At 33.7% G+C, this 17,353-nt stretch overlaps 3 protein-coding genes and 1 pseudogene across 4 annotated transcripts; 2 read left to right on the top strand and 2 right to left on the bottom strand.

The window, feature by feature from the left end:
• Positions 1-222: 222 nt before the first annotated feature.
• Positions 223-2,878, top strand: LOC120138096 (autophagy-related protein 101-like). Of its 2 annotated transcripts, none has more exons than XM_039153691.1 (7): positions 223-410; positions 527-563; positions 716-801; positions 928-1,023; positions 1,189-1,354; positions 1,469-1,628; positions 2,570-2,878. In XM_039153691.1, the coding sequence occupies exons 1-7, from the start codon at positions 378-380 to the stop codon at positions 2,580-2,582; spliced, it is 591 nt and encodes a 196-aa protein (XP_039009622.1). In that variant the 5' UTR covers positions 223-377; the 3' UTR covers positions 2,583-2,878. The 2 variants fall into 2 exon arrangements, with proteins under 2 accessions (XP_039009622.1, XP_039009621.1); XM_039153690.1 differs by having other exon boundaries at positions 231-410; positions 2,631-2,878.
• Positions 2,879-4,709: 1,831 nt separating this feature from the next.
• LOC120138095 (methylesterase 10-like) lies at positions 4,710-5,799 on the bottom strand. The gene is made up of 3 exons (XM_039153689.1): positions 5,399-5,799; positions 5,183-5,320; positions 4,710-5,104 (listed from the first exon to the last, which is right to left on the bottom strand). Exons 1-3 carry the CDS (start codon positions 5,765-5,767, stop codon positions 4,820-4,822), a joined length of 792 nt encoding a protein of 263 aa, XP_039009620.1. The 5' UTR covers positions 5,768-5,799; the 3' UTR covers positions 4,710-4,819.
• Positions 5,800-9,217: 3,418 nt separating this feature from the next.
• LOC120138097 lies at positions 9,218-11,019 on the top strand (annotated as a pseudogene).
• A 4,962-nt stretch (positions 11,020-15,981) lies between these two features.
• Positions 15,982-17,183, bottom strand: LOC120138155 (dof zinc finger protein DOF3.4-like). Its single transcript, XM_039153732.1, has one exon. It carries the CDS (start codon positions 16,946-16,948, stop codon positions 16,244-16,246), a length of 705 nt encoding a protein of 234 aa, XP_039009663.1. The 5' UTR covers positions 16,949-17,183; the 3' UTR covers positions 15,982-16,243.
• Positions 17,184-17,353: the final 170 nt, after the last annotated feature.

Below are 17,353 nucleotides of genomic sequence, written 5' to 3'. Positions count from 1 at the left end.
GAAGAAATAATCTCAATATCTTATTATTCGATCATTTTTTAAGTAACATTATTGAAAAAAATTTGCCCAAAAAATTAATTGGAAAAAGTTTGACAAAGTTGAAACATTTTATAGATTAATGACCAAAACGAGACAAGACCTAAAATCAAGTGACTAATTCTGTAGTTTAGCCTTATTATATTATCCAAACACCAGGAAAGAATGGGAGGGGAGAATATTTTTCCAAGCTTAAACAAAGTAGGACTCTCATCGATTAAAAAATCGCAATTCATCAAAGTCTACGATCGAGATCTAGGGTTTCATCGATCCATCTTTCTCTAATTTAATTTTGTTTTCTAGTTGTTTGTTTTGTTTTTTTTCCTCTTGAAACTATCATCATGAATTACGAAGTCTGTCAACTCAAAGAACTGGTAATCAAAATTTTTTCTTTACTGTTTCTTTCAATGTTACAAATTGAATGTACTGTTTATGCTTCTGATTGTAATTTTCCTTTACTTTTCGCTAATTTTAACAAAATTCTACTTAGGAAGTGGAGCATTTCGAAATACGAGAAGTTTTGCGTTGTAAGTTCACTGTTCAATTTCTACATTTTCCTATTTTTAATAATTAATTTTGTTTATCGAACGTTTTTTCCACTCTGTTTCTAGTGTTTTTCCCCTTGATTAATTTACGCTGTTAAATATTCTTTTTCTTCCTATTAAATTCATGATGGCAGGCATTTTACATACAACATTGTTTCATGGAGCATTAGGCCTAGTTCGGCCCAAAGATGTTGATTTGGAGCTTTTTGAAATTACTTATGTGAGTAATTTTTGTTTTCAGTTCTACTTTTCCGATCAAAATTACTGCATTTGTTTCCTGATTTTTCACTGGAGTTTGAAATCTTTGTTTTTGCATGTTCTCCAAATTCACACTTGTGATAAGTAGGTGCAATGTGGGGATGTGGAACTTGAGAAGAAAATAGACGAGAAGATTGACCATTTCATAAGTTGGTTGGAAAAACATCCCAATAAGAAAAGTCAGGTCTGTATCTCTAAAGTTATAGTTTGCAATCTCATTTTGAATATAGTAACCTTGACTCTTATTTTACGTTTATGTTTTATATTTGCTTATGTTCCGTAATGTACGGTCATCGCCTTTTACATTTTAGCATGCATCTTGTTTCAAATATGAGTTCTTGTGGTGCAGATATGCTTATCGTTTTATGAGGTAAAAAGCAAGCAGCCATCTTGGTTCACTAACAAAACTGAGCGTTTGTATTGGGAGCAGTGGTATGTCGATTTGAATGTGACTCAACACCCTAAACACCATTCGAGCAAATCTCATCATACCAAAGTGGTTGTTGACCCCGTAGGTACACCCATGCTTATGCCCTTAACTTTAGAAAGAATTGTATATTGTTTTTACTTTCTTTGGAAACTAAGTTGTTTTCTTCTTTCTCAATGATTGATAATGTTCATCGATATAGAGAGTGCTACTGAGGAGAAAAGTTCTCGCAGAGCAATGGTTGAAGCATCTCTTCGAGAGGTTCTGTTTCAAATAATAAAGTTTGTTAATGAGAAGAAGGACCATGTGCCCCCTATATCCGAGGGTGCTATCTATTTTCCATATGAAATTACCATACCAAGGTCAGCCCTCTCTTCATTAAATTTTCTTTTTTCAGGTTTGGTGTGACATGAATTATGGTAGTGAAAAGTTGCATTGTTATTTGTTCTGCTCTTTTGCACCAGAGCTTTTGTGTTTCTTGTCAAAATCTTCTTTTGTGAAACATCAAGTTGGAAAGTCCAAAGAGTTGATGTCTAAGAAGTTTGTGAAATAAATGACCGGCCTAATGATGAATGCTTAAAAATTTTAATGGATGAATCTGAAAGTAGATTCGAACTCAAATTATGAATAAAGTATCAGTGAGATTCTTCCTGAATCTAGTAAAACTTACTTTCTAACATTAAGTATATTTATCCCTATTGTCATCTGTTACAGAGTACGCGTTGTAGTACTTACATTTGGGTGGCTTTTGGCTTGATTGAGTAAACCGTTAATAGTATTTGTCCACTTTCAATGGGATCAGAATGCATCATAAGATTTTTTTTTTTTGGAAACTAGAAGCCTGCTTTCCAACAAGAAAACATTTGTCTGTCTAGCTTCGAGTATCCGACCATTTGATTCCAGTGTGACAAGTTCTCACTTGTGAACTGTGATGGATGTAAGATGTTTGTCATGTCTTTTAATACAAGAAAGAGAAGATAAAGTATTATATCTATAATGGAGGTCTGGAATGTTGCTTGCTTTTCTTTTTGATTGAATTGAAATGGTATCGTATTCTAAGTGTTTTTATCAGCTAGCTATGATGATGTAGAAATTTGGACGATTTATTATGGTTAAGAAGTTAGGTTGTAACTGGAACTAGTCGCTTTATGTTGATTGACATTTTCCTGACCGAGATATTTGAACTAAGCAAAACATAGCTATCGTCAAAATTGATCAAATAGACTAGGATCTATTGACTGGCGCCCATTTCCTTGCCTTTGTTTGATGAACTGTTGTTGCCATTCTCATCTCTGTTTGTTAGGAATTTTCAATGAGGAACATGTTTAGAAATGGTGAGTTAATATTCTGCTGCCATTACTCAGTTCATCAGATTCTGCGTTCGGAATGGACATGATCAAGAGGATGCTCCACAGCGGGCATCCAACCATGCTCAGCTGATTATTGGACTGGGCAAGCGTTTTCAACTCGGGTAAAAAACTGTTCCTATACTTGAGATATTCTTAAAATAGAATTTGTAACAAAGCAAAGTGATGATCAGACGAAAGCTAACGAGGCAAACAAGCTGGATTTTAATATCTGAAGGTATAATAGCATGGTGCAAAACTGAATCCATCAGCTTGTAAATATCATATGCCATCTATTATCCTTATTTTTTTACTTTCTTAAGATGCCATCATTATTGACTGTATAACACTATTACTTACAAGGAACTCTATGGGTGAACAATAGTAATTTTTTAATAAATATAATTTGTGTATGTTATATCGTTTCCATGTTTAAGAGCGTTGGACTCATGTCATGTTTTTATGTTGTATGATACTGGAATGTGTCACCTACTCTATGGGTGAACAATAGTATTTTCCAAAATAAATATAATTTGTCACCTTATATGGAAAAAATCATTTGTTTTGTTTATAACCATTAGTATAGGATCTATTGCTTAATTTATTAGTCGACTAATCTGGATAGGGTACTATAGGATTTTATTGTAGAGGCAGCCATTTTAACCTTTTCATTCACAATAGTAGGATTTAAACTTCTGATATTGTTTGGGAGAATTTAACATCGCATGATTCCAATTGGACTTACTCATTTGTGTTCTACATTTTGGATTCTAACGTTTTATTTTAGAACAAAAATGTCGTTAACATTTAACTGAATAATTATTTTGGTCTATATTATTTTTTTAGTATTTTGGCTCCCAACGTTCCATTTTAGAACATAAATGCTCCTAAGATTTAACCGAATAGTTATTTTGGCTCTCATTATTTTTTTAGAGCATTTTAACCCTCAATATTTCATTTTAGGTTAAAAAAAACTCATATTTTATAACATTAATGGTTATGGGTCTTTTTACTGCAAAATAAAATGTTAGGGCTAAAATGCTATAAAAGATAATGATTAAAGTGACCATTTTAATAAATGTTGGGAACTAATCTTGATATTATACCAAACATATTTCCCATGTAAGTTATTGACAGGAATAGACTGATTGTATCAGTGTAATTAATCCTTCTTAATTTGAATGAAGAGTTATAGTTGGTGATCTGACGATAATTGATCAATAATTTTAGTGATACATATGTGACAGAAAAGTTGAACGGAATCTACGTCAAAGTAGAAGTAGTTCTAGAAAGAGGACTTTTTTTCCTATCATTAGAGTAACTGTCATGTCTAGAGTCAATTGTTATGCATAAGCTAGTAAAATAGAGTATATAAACACAATTGTCAGTTTATATATTTGTTCTGATAAATTTTAAATTTCTTGTCGAAAATCTCATTGAGGATTTTTTGTTTCCAACACATATCTATAGAGATGATCTTAGTAGGCAACGAGAGAAAATCTATTTAGAAAAATAAAATTAACTTTCCGAAGGCATAACATAAAATAAAAGAAACTGATGAGTATTTTCCTTTTCCTGAAGGACCTGGAACTGGCGAAAACGCTGGTGAGGCCAGGATCATTGTACGAACATGATTTGTCCAAGGCGAAGAAATTCTCGGAACAAGGGTATGGAACAGTGACGAGGGTTTTTGTAGTTTGCGAGGAGGATAAAGCGATGTACTTGGAACACCAACGCTGAATGATCAGCAACAATCCCCCTCGAGCTGTGATGGAGATCGCTGGTGCCGATCATATGCCTATGTTCTCCAAAACCAAACAACTTCCTCACATTCTCTTGGACATTGCAAACAGATATGCTTAATTTTTTTTCATACGGTATTGCACGTTGACAAGATGGCATTTTAATTAATAAAATCCACCATGAATCTATCGTAGTATAGTGTAGTAGTGGCATGACAAATCATGGAATTATTTTTTATACACAGTGAAAACGACAACCACTTTTATTTATGGCTTAAGGTATTAGAAATTTTCCAACTTCTGTGTAAGATTAGCAATTTAAGATTGCAGAGAAACTTGCAGATCGCCAGCTATTGTAAAACAGTGGAAGTTTGACATTTTATTTAAGCTGTTTCCCTTCAAGAAGACTTAAACAGTAAACTAAAAGCCAATTCCAAGTATTGAGAGTAGCCATCGATGGCTTCCTCAGGTATATTTGTCCGCAATTTCTTGAAGGCAAGAGCACAGGTCGATGGGGTTCGAAAACATGACCATATGATCCGAATCCGAAATTGACTTCACCTCATCGGGTGGATTGTTTTTGATCATCCACCTCTGGTATTCTTCTTTAATAACATAATCTTTGCAGCACACGAAAAAAACTCGATGAACCGATCCATATTTCTCGTTGGTTACTGCAACAGCCTTGATTGATTCTTCATCATGGAAGAGACCAACATGCCTGACCAAAGTCAGTGCCAGCGCTAAATCCTGCTCAATGGAGAGTTTAATAAGTGAAAAGAAATATGTTAATGATGAAGGGTGTTGATTGAATTTGAGAACTCTTGCCTCAGGTGGGGATAACTGGTATAACTTGGTTGCCATGAAATTAGGCCCCAATAGTCCTGATGTTGGAGGCTTATCTGTTCCATTGGGGAACACATACTCTGTGTCCATGGTCTTGTCGGAATCCATTGTTTCATCGAACTGTCCGAGAGAAAAAAACAACGGTTATTAGGAGCGGAACTCATGATTTTATATTAAGAAGTGCAGAAGAGCATGTACCTGTTGAGAAAGAGTTAGATAAGGGAGATTTGGACTAGGCATGAAAGCAGTGGCGAATACTGCAACTGCAACTTGTTCATGGAATCGTTCCATGGCAGTTGCTATGCTATACCCACCAAAACTGTGACCCACTAGAATCACCTTCTCTTCTGGTTTTAGAGACGCCATGAAGGTCATCAACGGTTCGAAGTAATCGGAAAACGAGTGAATCTCGTGAACTTGCTTCGGATGAACACCGGAACCAGCCATGTCCAAAGCTGTAACCTTATGGCCCATTGATTTGAGCTGAGCTATCACTTTATACCAGCACCAAGCTCCATGGCAGGCTCCATGAACTAGCACGAAATGACCCTCTTTCTTCTTCTCCATCTCTTTTGCTTCAGTCTCTTAACTTCAACGGCTTCCCTTTGGAATCCTTTTTGCCAATTTATCTCAAAATTATTTGCGGCTACGTCAACTTTATTGTCGTTTTCAGTGTGTTCTAGTAGTCTCTGTTTCCCAATTTCTCAAATAACATCTAAAATTTACTATAAAACAAAAACGCCATACCTAAAAGACGAGTATTATTGTTCTATATAAGCAAAAAAAAAAAGTGTAATTATAAACCACCCATCTTTCATTGTTCCATTTCTAGGATTGAACGCCTCCCGACGGAATCAAAGAGAGCATCGATCATGCAAGTCGGCCGTTAAACATCAAAATCAATAGTAAGCATTTAAAGGAATTATTATTATTTCTAGAGGTCAAGCACTAACGATTACAGTAGGATGATTGAATATTCATTGTCAAAATGGTTGAGAATATTTAGAACAAATACTACTTTGTAATCACCTTAACTTATACGGTTTTATTATAATTGATATAATTGTAAAATGAACATATCTAAAAACTAGTACAATATTTCTTTATTTACATTTAAAAGGATTTTGAAGTCGATTATATGTGAGTAAGAATAAGCACCCTCACATTATCCTTTTGGTACCAACACAATTACTTACCATTGTAAAATTAAGAAAATTAGGGATGTAAAAAAAAGTAAAAATTATATCTAATCTGTAGAAGTGAGGCAAAAAAGATTACGGGTAATACAACAAAGAAAATAATATAAAATGTAAACGAGAAGGTATGCCAATACTGAAATTAAAATAAAAAGGGAAATTTATAAAGCATGCAATAATAAATAAATAAGATATATTTAATTCTCTTCCATCCCATTAAAAGTGTTTATTATTGACTTTTAAAAAGTCAAAAAATTTTAAATTTTGACCTTGATTATTTTAAATAATTTAAACAATTAAATTTTATAAAATATGTATTTGAAAACTATTTGATTTAAAGTTTTTAAATATATATTTTTCATATTTTATCATTATTAAATTTAAATAATAATGAGTCAAACTCAAAAAATTGACTAAAAAAAATCAACAGTAGACAGATTTAATGAAACGATAGAGCATATAAATAAATGTATCATAAGTATGAAGAAAAAAGTTTAAAAATAAAATGTATTTCTAGAATGTTAACCTAAAGAATAGGAAAAAGTTAAATAAAAGTTAATTTTAGAAAGAATCTGAAAATATATCAAATCTAAAAAATATCATTGGGTGATGTCTGTAATTATTTCCTACCCATGTGAAAGCCCTCAAATTTTATAAGAATTTGAATCGAGTCATTGGGTCATTTAATCAAATACAAAATATAATTTTAAAAAAAAATAAACTAAAAGAATAAACTTTTAATTCAAGATCTTCCACTGATTTTTATTGAAAACCCTTAAAAAAGACTAGGTCTATGAAAATTTATTTTAAAGTCTTTTTCTTATTTCACTGGTTCTCTCAACGATTGAATTAAAAAAAAAAAAGCAGTGGCCAAGTGATCTAAACAATAAGAACACACACTAAACAGGAAGAAAAAAAACCATTGAACAAAAATTCTTCTTTTAGTGCTCTTATCTTCATATTATAATACATTGAATGACATTGAACAAAAATACCTTTGAAACAAAATTTCCCTTTTATTGTTGTTCTCTTTGAACAAAATTTTCGTATTGGAACCGTACTCAATTTTCTACAGGTTTTGTCTTATCTTGAGTTTTCGATGTCCAATTAAGACGTTTCAAAATGTGTTTAAAAACTAACTTAAACTTGGTTCTATCTCAAGAAGGCATCATGCATAATGATCTGGAAACGTTTGGATCTTGCTTAAAAATTTGTTTCAAGTCGATTAATGCCCCAAACTTTAAAGTCAACTTCAATAAAAAAGTTTGGGCCTTGGGGAAAAAAAACTAAACCGAAGCAATAACAGTGAGAACTTTGAAGGAGAAAGGAAGGATACAAAATCCATTTTTAGTGCATACACCAATGAATCAAACGTTATTATTTATAGAAAAGATCATAGGGATAAACCATTACAATAGAAAATTAAAACAATAAAAATATGTGAAATTTAAACAGTCAGAAAATTACTTTTTAAATATTACAGTAATCAGAAGTAACGTGTTATATTTTAGGCTTAATACAAAAATAAGTGTCCGAATTATGTCTCGAAAAATGTTTTAGTGCCTAAAGAATTTTTCACTAAAAATACGTGTCTAATGTTTCAAACTTTATATTTTTAGGTACCCGAACATTAACCGTCGTTAAAAATTCCCGTTAAGTGACACATGTCACATTCTGATAATTTTAAGAATTTATTTAAAAAATAAAAAATAAAAATATTTTTTGTAAAAAAGAATCTCCCCCTTCTCCCTTCCCCTTCTATAACCGTCGGTCAACCAGAGGTGATCGTCACCACCACCGTCATCAGCACCTACGTCAACCCAATGAAAGTCCCATTGATCTTTCATCATAATATGCCATCATTTTTCATAGAGAAGTGTTCAAAGGTTCGTCGAATACTGTCGTCGTTCTTCGTCGATTCTGACATCCATAAGTCACACTGCCACCACCATTCGAACCATCGTGCAATTCCAATCAGAACTCAATTGTTCGACGATGAAGATAATGGATGGAGATGGTCAACGACCGTTTGAGTGGAGAAATTGAAATTTTGAATTAAGGATTTAGATTTTGGGGATTTTGGGTGACGGTAAAGACGACGATTGATCAATGAGGTGATGACGGACGGGTGACTATTCGGCTATGACGATGGTGATTGGAGATGATCGGCAACGGTTGATAATAATTTAGTTTTTTAGATTTTTTTATAATTTTAGTAAAAAAATTAGGGGGTTTTATAAATATTTTTTCTTTTTTAATTAAAAATAATATTTGTATTGTTAAAAAATAAAAAATAAACGATAGACACCTAAAATTATAATTAAGAAAATGTTAGTCACAAAAAAATTAAACACTAAAATATTTTTCGATATATAATTTAATTATTTATTTTTATATTAAACCTATATTTTAATATGTGTTAATAGGACCATAGGTCGAACAATCAATAATGGTGCACGTGTAAGAATTAACCCCAACTACTCAATAAAAATTATATAGACTATATTTTCTTCCTCTGTTTTTTTCTCTTTATTTTTTCCCCACTTTTCGAGTTAAAATCTATTTCGTTGAAGAGTAATATCAATACTTTTTTACTTTAATATTTTAATATACAAAATTTGAAGAACTATGGAGAACTATTATATTAACTTCGGGAGTGTATAAAATTTGGTCATATATTTTGGAGACAGGGTTGAGGACCAATCCACGGCAAAGATTTGTTTTTGGTGATTCAAAATGTTGCAGCAGTAACTAAGGATTCTTTCAAAGCGCATGAATTTTGTGTAAGGATCAATATCCCCTGCTCTCCCCCGTCGCGTAAATGCCACCGTCATATGAAACCTCCTACCTAGCGTCCCTCGTACAGAGATGCAGCTCCATAACGACCCTAAGAAAAGCGCGACAGCTCCACGCTTTCCTACTGATCATCTCCACTATGCCCCTCCATTCCCTTTCCCCGTACCTCCACAACAATCTTGTTTCCATGTATTCTAGATGCAACTCCCTTTCGGATGCCAAGAAAGTGTTCGACAAAACTCCCAATAGAAATGTAGTTTCATACAACGTGCTCATCTCAGCGTATTCTCGAGCACCAAACCATGCTAACTTAGCCTTTAGATTGGTTCCCCAGATGGGGTTTTAGTGTTTAAGGCCTAATGGTGCCACTTTCACGAGCTTATTACAAGCTGCTTTATTGGTTGACGATAGATTGATTGGTTCGTCAATACATGCTCTTGTTGTAAAGTTCGGTTTTTTAGGTGACGTTATTGTTCAAAATGCCTTAGTTGGGGTGTACTCGAATTGTGGGGATTTGGAATCTGCTAATGCAATTTTTGCTTGTATAGGTGGTAGGGATGTTGCTTGGAATTCTATGATATTTAGGAACTTGAGGAATGGTAAGATAAAGGAAGGGCTGGCTTTCGTTTTTTATATGATTAAGTTTGGGGTTTTCCCAACTCCATTTACATATTCCATGGTGTTAAATGCCTGTGGTAAGGAGGGGAATTATGCCTGAGGGAAAGTTATCCATGCCCGAATCGTTGTTTCAAATATTGTAGTTGATTTACCTTTGCAAAATGCCTTGCTTGACATGTACTGCAATTGTGGTGATATTGAAACGGGGTTGAATGTTTTTAGTAGGATTGAAAACCTTGATTTGGTTTCTTGGAATTCAATGCTTGCGGGATTGGCAGAGCATGGAGATGGCATAAGAGCCATGGAGCTATTTGTTGTGTTGAAGGGGATGTCTTTTCTTAAGCCTGATGAATACACTTTTGCTTCTGTCATTTCTGCAACCAGTGCACTCCTAGCTTCTGATTATGGGAAGCCCCTGCATGATCAAATCACAAAATCAGGAATGGGAAGTAGTGTTTTCGTAGGAACCACACTTGTGTCCATGTATTTCAAAAATGGTAACTGTAAATCTGCTGAGGCAGTTTTTAGTATGATCTTGAAGAAAGATGTGGTTCTTTGGACTGAAATGATTATGGGTTACTCTAGAATGGCTGATGGGGAGAGTGCAATTAGATTGTTGGTTCAAATGTGTCAAATAGGATTTAAGATTGATAGCTTTGTTCTCGGTGGTGCATTAAGTGCTTGTGCTGACCTTGCAATGCTGAAACAAGGTGAGATGATTCATTCTCAGGCTATAAAATCTGGATATGAAGTTGAAATGTCTGTTTCTGGTAGCCTGATTGATATGTATGCCAAAAATGGAAACCTTCAAGCAGCTAAATCCATATTTTCCTACGTTTCTTACCCTGATTTGAAGTGTTGGAATGCAATGATTGGGGCATATAGCCTCCATGGAATGGCAGAAGATGCATTGAGGCTATTTGACGAGATCCTAAAACATGAACTAAAGCCAGATCAAGTAACATTTTTGTCTCTCCTATCTGCTTGTAGTCACAGTGGCTTGGTTGAGAGAGGAGGGTTCTTTTGGGCTTGTATGACGGAAATGGTTGCACCGCAGGACTCAAGAACTATTCCTGCATGACGAGTTTGCTTTGTCGAGCCGGGTTATTAGACGAGGCTGAGAAGACGATCATCGAATCACCATGCTGGTAAGGTGATTGTTGCTGTTGGAGTTGAAACGACTGAGGTTGCTGGGGTTGTGGAGTTGCAAAGAGGGACATTGTTGTTGCTCCCTGTAAACAAAAAATAGGGTTCTACTAGTCGAGAAATTTAGATTGAGGACGAAAAACCCTTATTTTTAAACCCTATAGATGGAAAATCATCGAGGTCAACCATAACTTATGTATATCTTTTCTCTTTTTTCCTTAATTATTTTTTAAACTTCACAAATTTAATTTTAATTAAACGCATAGTTTTTAAATTTGTTCAATTAAATTTTACTATTAATTATTGTATTATGGATAAGCTGTATATTTAATTTTTACATTCTTTAATCCTTGTTGTATATTTAATTTTTATATTTTTAAAATCTGATCATTTTTAATCCTTATAGTTTACTTATATTATTTTTTACGTAACTTATTACTGAAATTTCAAAATATTTAAAATAAATAAATTAAAATTAATTAAATTAAAGTATATAAATTAATTCATAACTTATTTATAATGCATGACGAAATCATAAAAATTGACCTTTTTTAAGTCAAAAGGATGAATAAAGATATTAAATTCATATTAATTTTAAATATTTTATAATTCTATATATGATTAGTATTTTTGATAAGATGACTATAAAATAATCCTTCTCTTCATGCACTTAAAAGAAGAAGAAAAATTAGGTAAATGAGTACCTCATACGCTTTTACTTTTCTAGAAAACTAATATGATCTTCGATTTTTTTTGCACTTAATGTGACACTCAAACTTAGAAAAAGAATTCAATATAATCTTTGACCAATGGTTTCTATCGTTGAATGTTACGATGTTAATGTAGCACTTCATGGTGCTGATGTGACGACAAGGACGAACATATGATCTTATGTTAGGGGAGAACTTTAACTTATAAAATTCCAGGGAAGAAAACATATTTTTAATAGAAAATACATATAAAAAATCTAAAATATATAGTAATTTTAAATTTTCAGAAGGGTGACTGCCCCACCCACCCCCTCGGTCCATCTCTGTGTGGCGGTCCACGGTGCTGAAGTGGAAGTCCCGGTGGTTGATGATGTGGTAGATTCACTAAATTGGTTTTTTTTTTCAAATTCATGGTCAAATTTATTTTTTAAAAGTTTAAGGATTTATTTGATTTTTTTTTAAAATATAAATATTTTCAATTTAGAATATAAAAATATTAAAAGTTAAATATGAAAATACAATTCATTGTTAGTATTATTTATTCAATAATTAGGTTATGTTTATTTTTAAAATATTATTATTTTACTTATTATTTTATTTTCCATTGAAATTATAAAATATCTAGTCGAATTCGTGCTTCTCCTTTACTTGGTTGTTCAAGTAACAATGATCTTAAGAAAATGGAGTGAACCAGCTACCAGTTTTGTGAAAAACATGAGAAATCATACGAAGGGTTTTGTAATTTAAATGGAAAATAAAATAGTAAATTAAATTAAATAATAATATTTTAAATTAAATAAAATTTATTTTTTAATAAATAATACTAAAAATTAATGATATTTTTATATTTAACTTTTTAATATTTTATGTTTTAAATTTAAAATATTTATATTTTTCTAAAAAATAAAAATAGTCCTTAAACTTAAAAAAAATCAATTTAACCCCTGAACTTGAGAAAAAAACTAATTTAGCCCATCAATCACGTCATTAATGACCGTTAACTGCTATGTCAATATTGTCAACACCATGGATTGCCACATTGGCACTGTGAAATGTCGCATCAACATCGTAATGGTAAACGATGAAACCGTTGGTCAAAGAGTTACATTAGGTTCTTTTTCTATATTCGAGGGTCACATTGAGTGCAAATAAATTCGATGACCACATTGATTTTTTTAGAAAAGTAAAGGGGATTCATACAAAAAAATCAGGTAACCTTTTGCCAAAAAATTAATATAATTATTGGATTTTTTTGTTATTTCATACAAATAGTTGAGCATGGGAAACTTATGCAGTTATGCATGACTTGTTTTAGTACAACCTTGAATACAAAAAATTGAGTATAAAATACATGGAAATTTGGAAAATTGCACCAATATATAAATGATCATTCCTCTTGACGTGAATTTAAAGTAACTGGATTTAGTAGAACCATACTAATATTTTTATACGAATTTGTGGTAAAACGTTTATTTTTGTTATTTAAGGTTTAGCATTTAAGGGTTTGAGTTTTATATATCTTCCGTATTAGTTATTTTTTCCACCTTTTATTCCCTATCAAATTTATTAAAAAGTTGGGATTCTGACGTATACACGATCGAGCTTGATTATAGGTTTGATGTATATACCCAAGGAAGGAGATGGAGTATGTAAACTAAGTGGAAAGATCATTAACCAATTAATTATTGGGTGAAGTCATAAGCAATCCGTCCATTAAAAGGATTGAAGATGGCTTAAAGATATTGTGCACTCAATCGTAGGCATGAACAAAATGGAGTGAAGATTGTAAAAGATTTATGGACACCCCACCTTCAATGGCTGATGTCAGGCCATTGTTGGTGATTTCCACCTCACCCTACCACTTTTTTTCTTTCTTTTCCACCAACAAAATTACCGGGATTTTCTGAATCCTGGAAAAGGGTGCTTTTGATGCGTTATTTTCACGTAAAAACAACATCCCTGCTCCATTATAAAAATTCCGGCATCCCTAGCTAGGAGAAATACTAGCAGGCATTGGCATGGGTTTATGTTATATTCCATCTCTTGCACACTGGACTAGCTAGCTCTTTTCCTGGTTTCAGCTTTCGGGTTGGTGTGCAGGGGGTGGAATACATCATTGAAATCATGATATTTGTGTTACTATCGGCTTATGTCAAGCGTTCCAACGGTGGTCGGAGGTTTGTTTTGTGTCATAAATGAAGACATAGATGCTTTATATTATGTTTGGTTTCAATTTCGCTTAATTTCTTTTCCCTTTCCATTCATCTTTTTGAGATAGATTAGTTAAAACCAGTAGGTTGCATTGTTGTTCAACTTTACATTCGAAGGGGAAATTTTAACAGAGAGGAAAAGGTAAACTTTATGTAAACTATAATGTAAATGTGAATTCTTAAGTGCAGGTAATTTCTATGGCAATCTGCAACTCGCAGCAGGAGCTGGAATTGGAGGAACAACCTAGAGGAAGAAGATGACTATGGAAATTCCCATCTATCACACGTAATTATGGTGATTATATTATATATACAGTAAAAAAAAGTGAAACCGTAAAAAATGGCCATAACATCACATTACAGTCACTGTTTTATGATTCATCGACAGTTGTATTCCTTATTTTATTGTTCTCGTTTGGATTACACTTCCTAATATGAATATCAAACTAGTTGAAGAAATCTCTTTAATTTTGAAGAACGAAGTCATTAGCATAAATCAATTTTTTATCCTAATAATGAAACTTCGTTTTAATCCAAAACTCTTATCGGTCTTACTCTGATTTAATTACGGTAAATAGTCAAATTTCTATTTTAAACACACCCAAACAGTCTTCAAGTTCTACAAGGATTACTCACAAACAAAGGAAGAAGTTGTCTATTTAAAGAACCTTTTTTTAGTGATTTAGACGACTTATAGATAGCTTTACTTTATTTATATTCGTTGGAGAAGTTAATTGTGTTCAATAAATAAATTCATTGAGTGGTATTAATAGTAGAAAGAAATGTTGTTATCCTTAGAAGATATGGATTTAGGAATGGTATATGGGTATAATTTTATGGATTCTGCACCGCACTTGTTCCAATTAGGGCAGGGATGGGTATAAGTCTAGTGGGGGTGGGCGGGTTTCGATGTAAAAAGTCATACCCGCAGTGGGTAGTGTGTAGGTGATGGGTTTGAGACTTTACCTGTCTCGTATCCGCCCGCCCTACATCCGCCCGCCTACTAATTATCCATTGTAAAATTTTAGAACATTATGAATTGGGTTAATTATCCCATTCATACATGAAGTATATTAAATTCTCACTTTCATACATAATGTTTTAATATTTTAGATTTCATACATGGTGTTTATTATCATTAATGGGTTCACTCACTTCCATCACGGAAAGTGACATGGAAGCCTATTGACCAATGATAAAAAGACATGTGACAATTTATAAAAATATATTTTTTAATTTTTAATTTTTAATTTTAAAAAAACTCATTTCCTCCCTATTTTAACAAAAATATATAACACTTACACATCGATGTATGCATGTGTTTTATGTTTTTGTCAAAGTAAAAGAAAATGAGTTTTATTTTTTAAAATATTTTTTAAACTGTCACGTGTCATTTTGTCAGTGGTCATATGATTCTATATGGATGGGTGTGGATATCACAAGATTCTACATGGATGGGTGTGGATTTGAGAATGTAACCTCGTAAGCATGTGTAGATTTAAAAAAAATTACCCGTAATGGGTGGTGGGTAGATGGTGAATACAAAAATATTAGGTGGGTATGAGAATGGGATATCCACACCTTCCCGTTTGACACCCCTACCTGGCAGTGGCATATGAAAATGTATGTTGTTCATAACTAAAAGGATAACAAATAATTATTATATTATAATCCCTTCAAATTATTTAATATTATGGAAAATGTCTATAAATTATTCAATATATATATATACACGCGTAACTTGGGCTCTTGGGCATCGAGTGCATTGGATTCAGAGGAGTTAATCAAAGAGTCTTGACCAGAAACTTCATGCCGACGGAGCTTAAAAGTTGGGAACATTAATGCAGATGAAAATTTGCAGTTTGGGGGCTTGCATTTACAACACTAGTTATAGATTTTGTACTGAATTTAACCGCCATAAAATTATATTCTTGCTGCTATCTGTGTGCTACGGTCGAAATGTTGGTCTACCGAATTCAACCCCGTTTTTTCCCTCTCTTTATAGTTTATTGTAACTATAACACCTTTTAAGGTTGCATTATACAATTTGCTCCAGTTGTCTCTGAGAACAAGAACAGTTTGAAACGATTGCATATTGAATAAGGTTTAACTGGCATTCCTTCTGGTTAAACAAAAGCACTACTGTCTAAATATTTGAGCATATCAACAACCAAGAGCAACACACTCTGAGCCATGTCTCTACACGAATATGGTAGGCAAAACAAACCAAATCACATGGCATTGAGTCATCTAATGAAGTAAAAACCAGAGTCACAGTCCTATATCTACTTTGATATTGCTAATGTTTTACTCAGGCACTCACTAATTCAACTTACACTAGAAAAAAAGAAGAAAAAGGAAGAAGATTCACTTGATCCCATTTCCTGGTGTTGAAATAGCAAGATCAGGCCAAGAAAAGCAATCCCCACCGCCAACGAACCCAGTTTCTCCACCTTCATACTGCCATGTGGTCCCCATTCCCATTCCCGTAGCAGCAGCAGCCCCGCCACCGACGGCGGCGGCTACGTCTCCTATTCCTGAAAAGCCCCACATTCCTCTCCCAAGCCCAAACCCAACATCCTCGAGTGCCGGAGCAATACCAAACCCAAACCCACCAAGAGCCAGAAAACCAGGCCCTTGAGTATTCAGCAATGAAGTAAAACTTCCACCACTACCATTGCACTTGGATTCTCCACTAATGCCAAAACTTGCTTGATTACCCGAGATCGGCAACAAAACTGGCGTAGCAGGTAAAGGGAAGTTATTATGACTAGCGGTTGTGCTGGTAGTGGCGGCGACGACGTGGGAGGCAGCAGTGCGTGAACGCTTAGCGTTTTTCCTGGTGCCACCGCCAACAGGGATGTCCCGGAGAGTACCACCATGAGTCCAGTAACGACGACATGACTTGCAGAAATGACGAGGCTGAGAAAAGTTGTAGTTGTTGTAGTAGCAAAACTTAGTATTAGTAGAGTCACAACGTGGGCAGGGTAGCTGTTCCTGTTCTGGAGGTGGCGCTCCCGGATAAACCGCCTTGCTTAAACGCCTATTCTGATCTCCGGAATCCGTTGGCATTTTCAGACCAAAACAGAAGCAAATTCAAATTATAGTAGATTACGCAGTGTTGTTGTGTGTTATATACGAAGAGGGGATTTCATGGGAGAGACTGAAAACACGTTCTGAAGGTTACATGGGACATAAGAGAGAGAGGAGAGCAGACTTTTACAGTGTTGTGTTTGGGCACGACAGTGAGCTAGCTAGACAGTGAGGGGTCCGATTAGGGTCGGCTGGATCGACTAGGAATGCGGCTTTGTGTCTGTTTAACTGGTTTTTAAGTTGTTCCTTTTTTACTTTCTGGATTTTTGTTTACCTGTTTTGGCATTTGTAAAATGATAATCATCGGATGGATAAGCAGAGCCTGTAATGATGCCCCATTAGGGGAAATACTCAGTAATGGATAATGAAGTTTAATGAGTATAG

Source organism: Hibiscus syriacus, unplaced genomic scaffold (assembly GCF_006381635.1).
Source record: "Hibiscus syriacus cultivar Baekdansim isolate YM2019G1 unplaced genomic scaffold, ASM638163v2 tig00110678_pilon, whole genome shotgun sequence".
Classification (NCBI taxonomy): Eukaryota; Viridiplantae; Streptophyta; class Magnoliopsida; order Malvales; family Malvaceae; genus Hibiscus; species Hibiscus syriacus.
The sequence above is the reverse complement of the archived record's forward strand: the minus strand, read 5'-3'. Positions and strand labels throughout refer to the sequence as shown.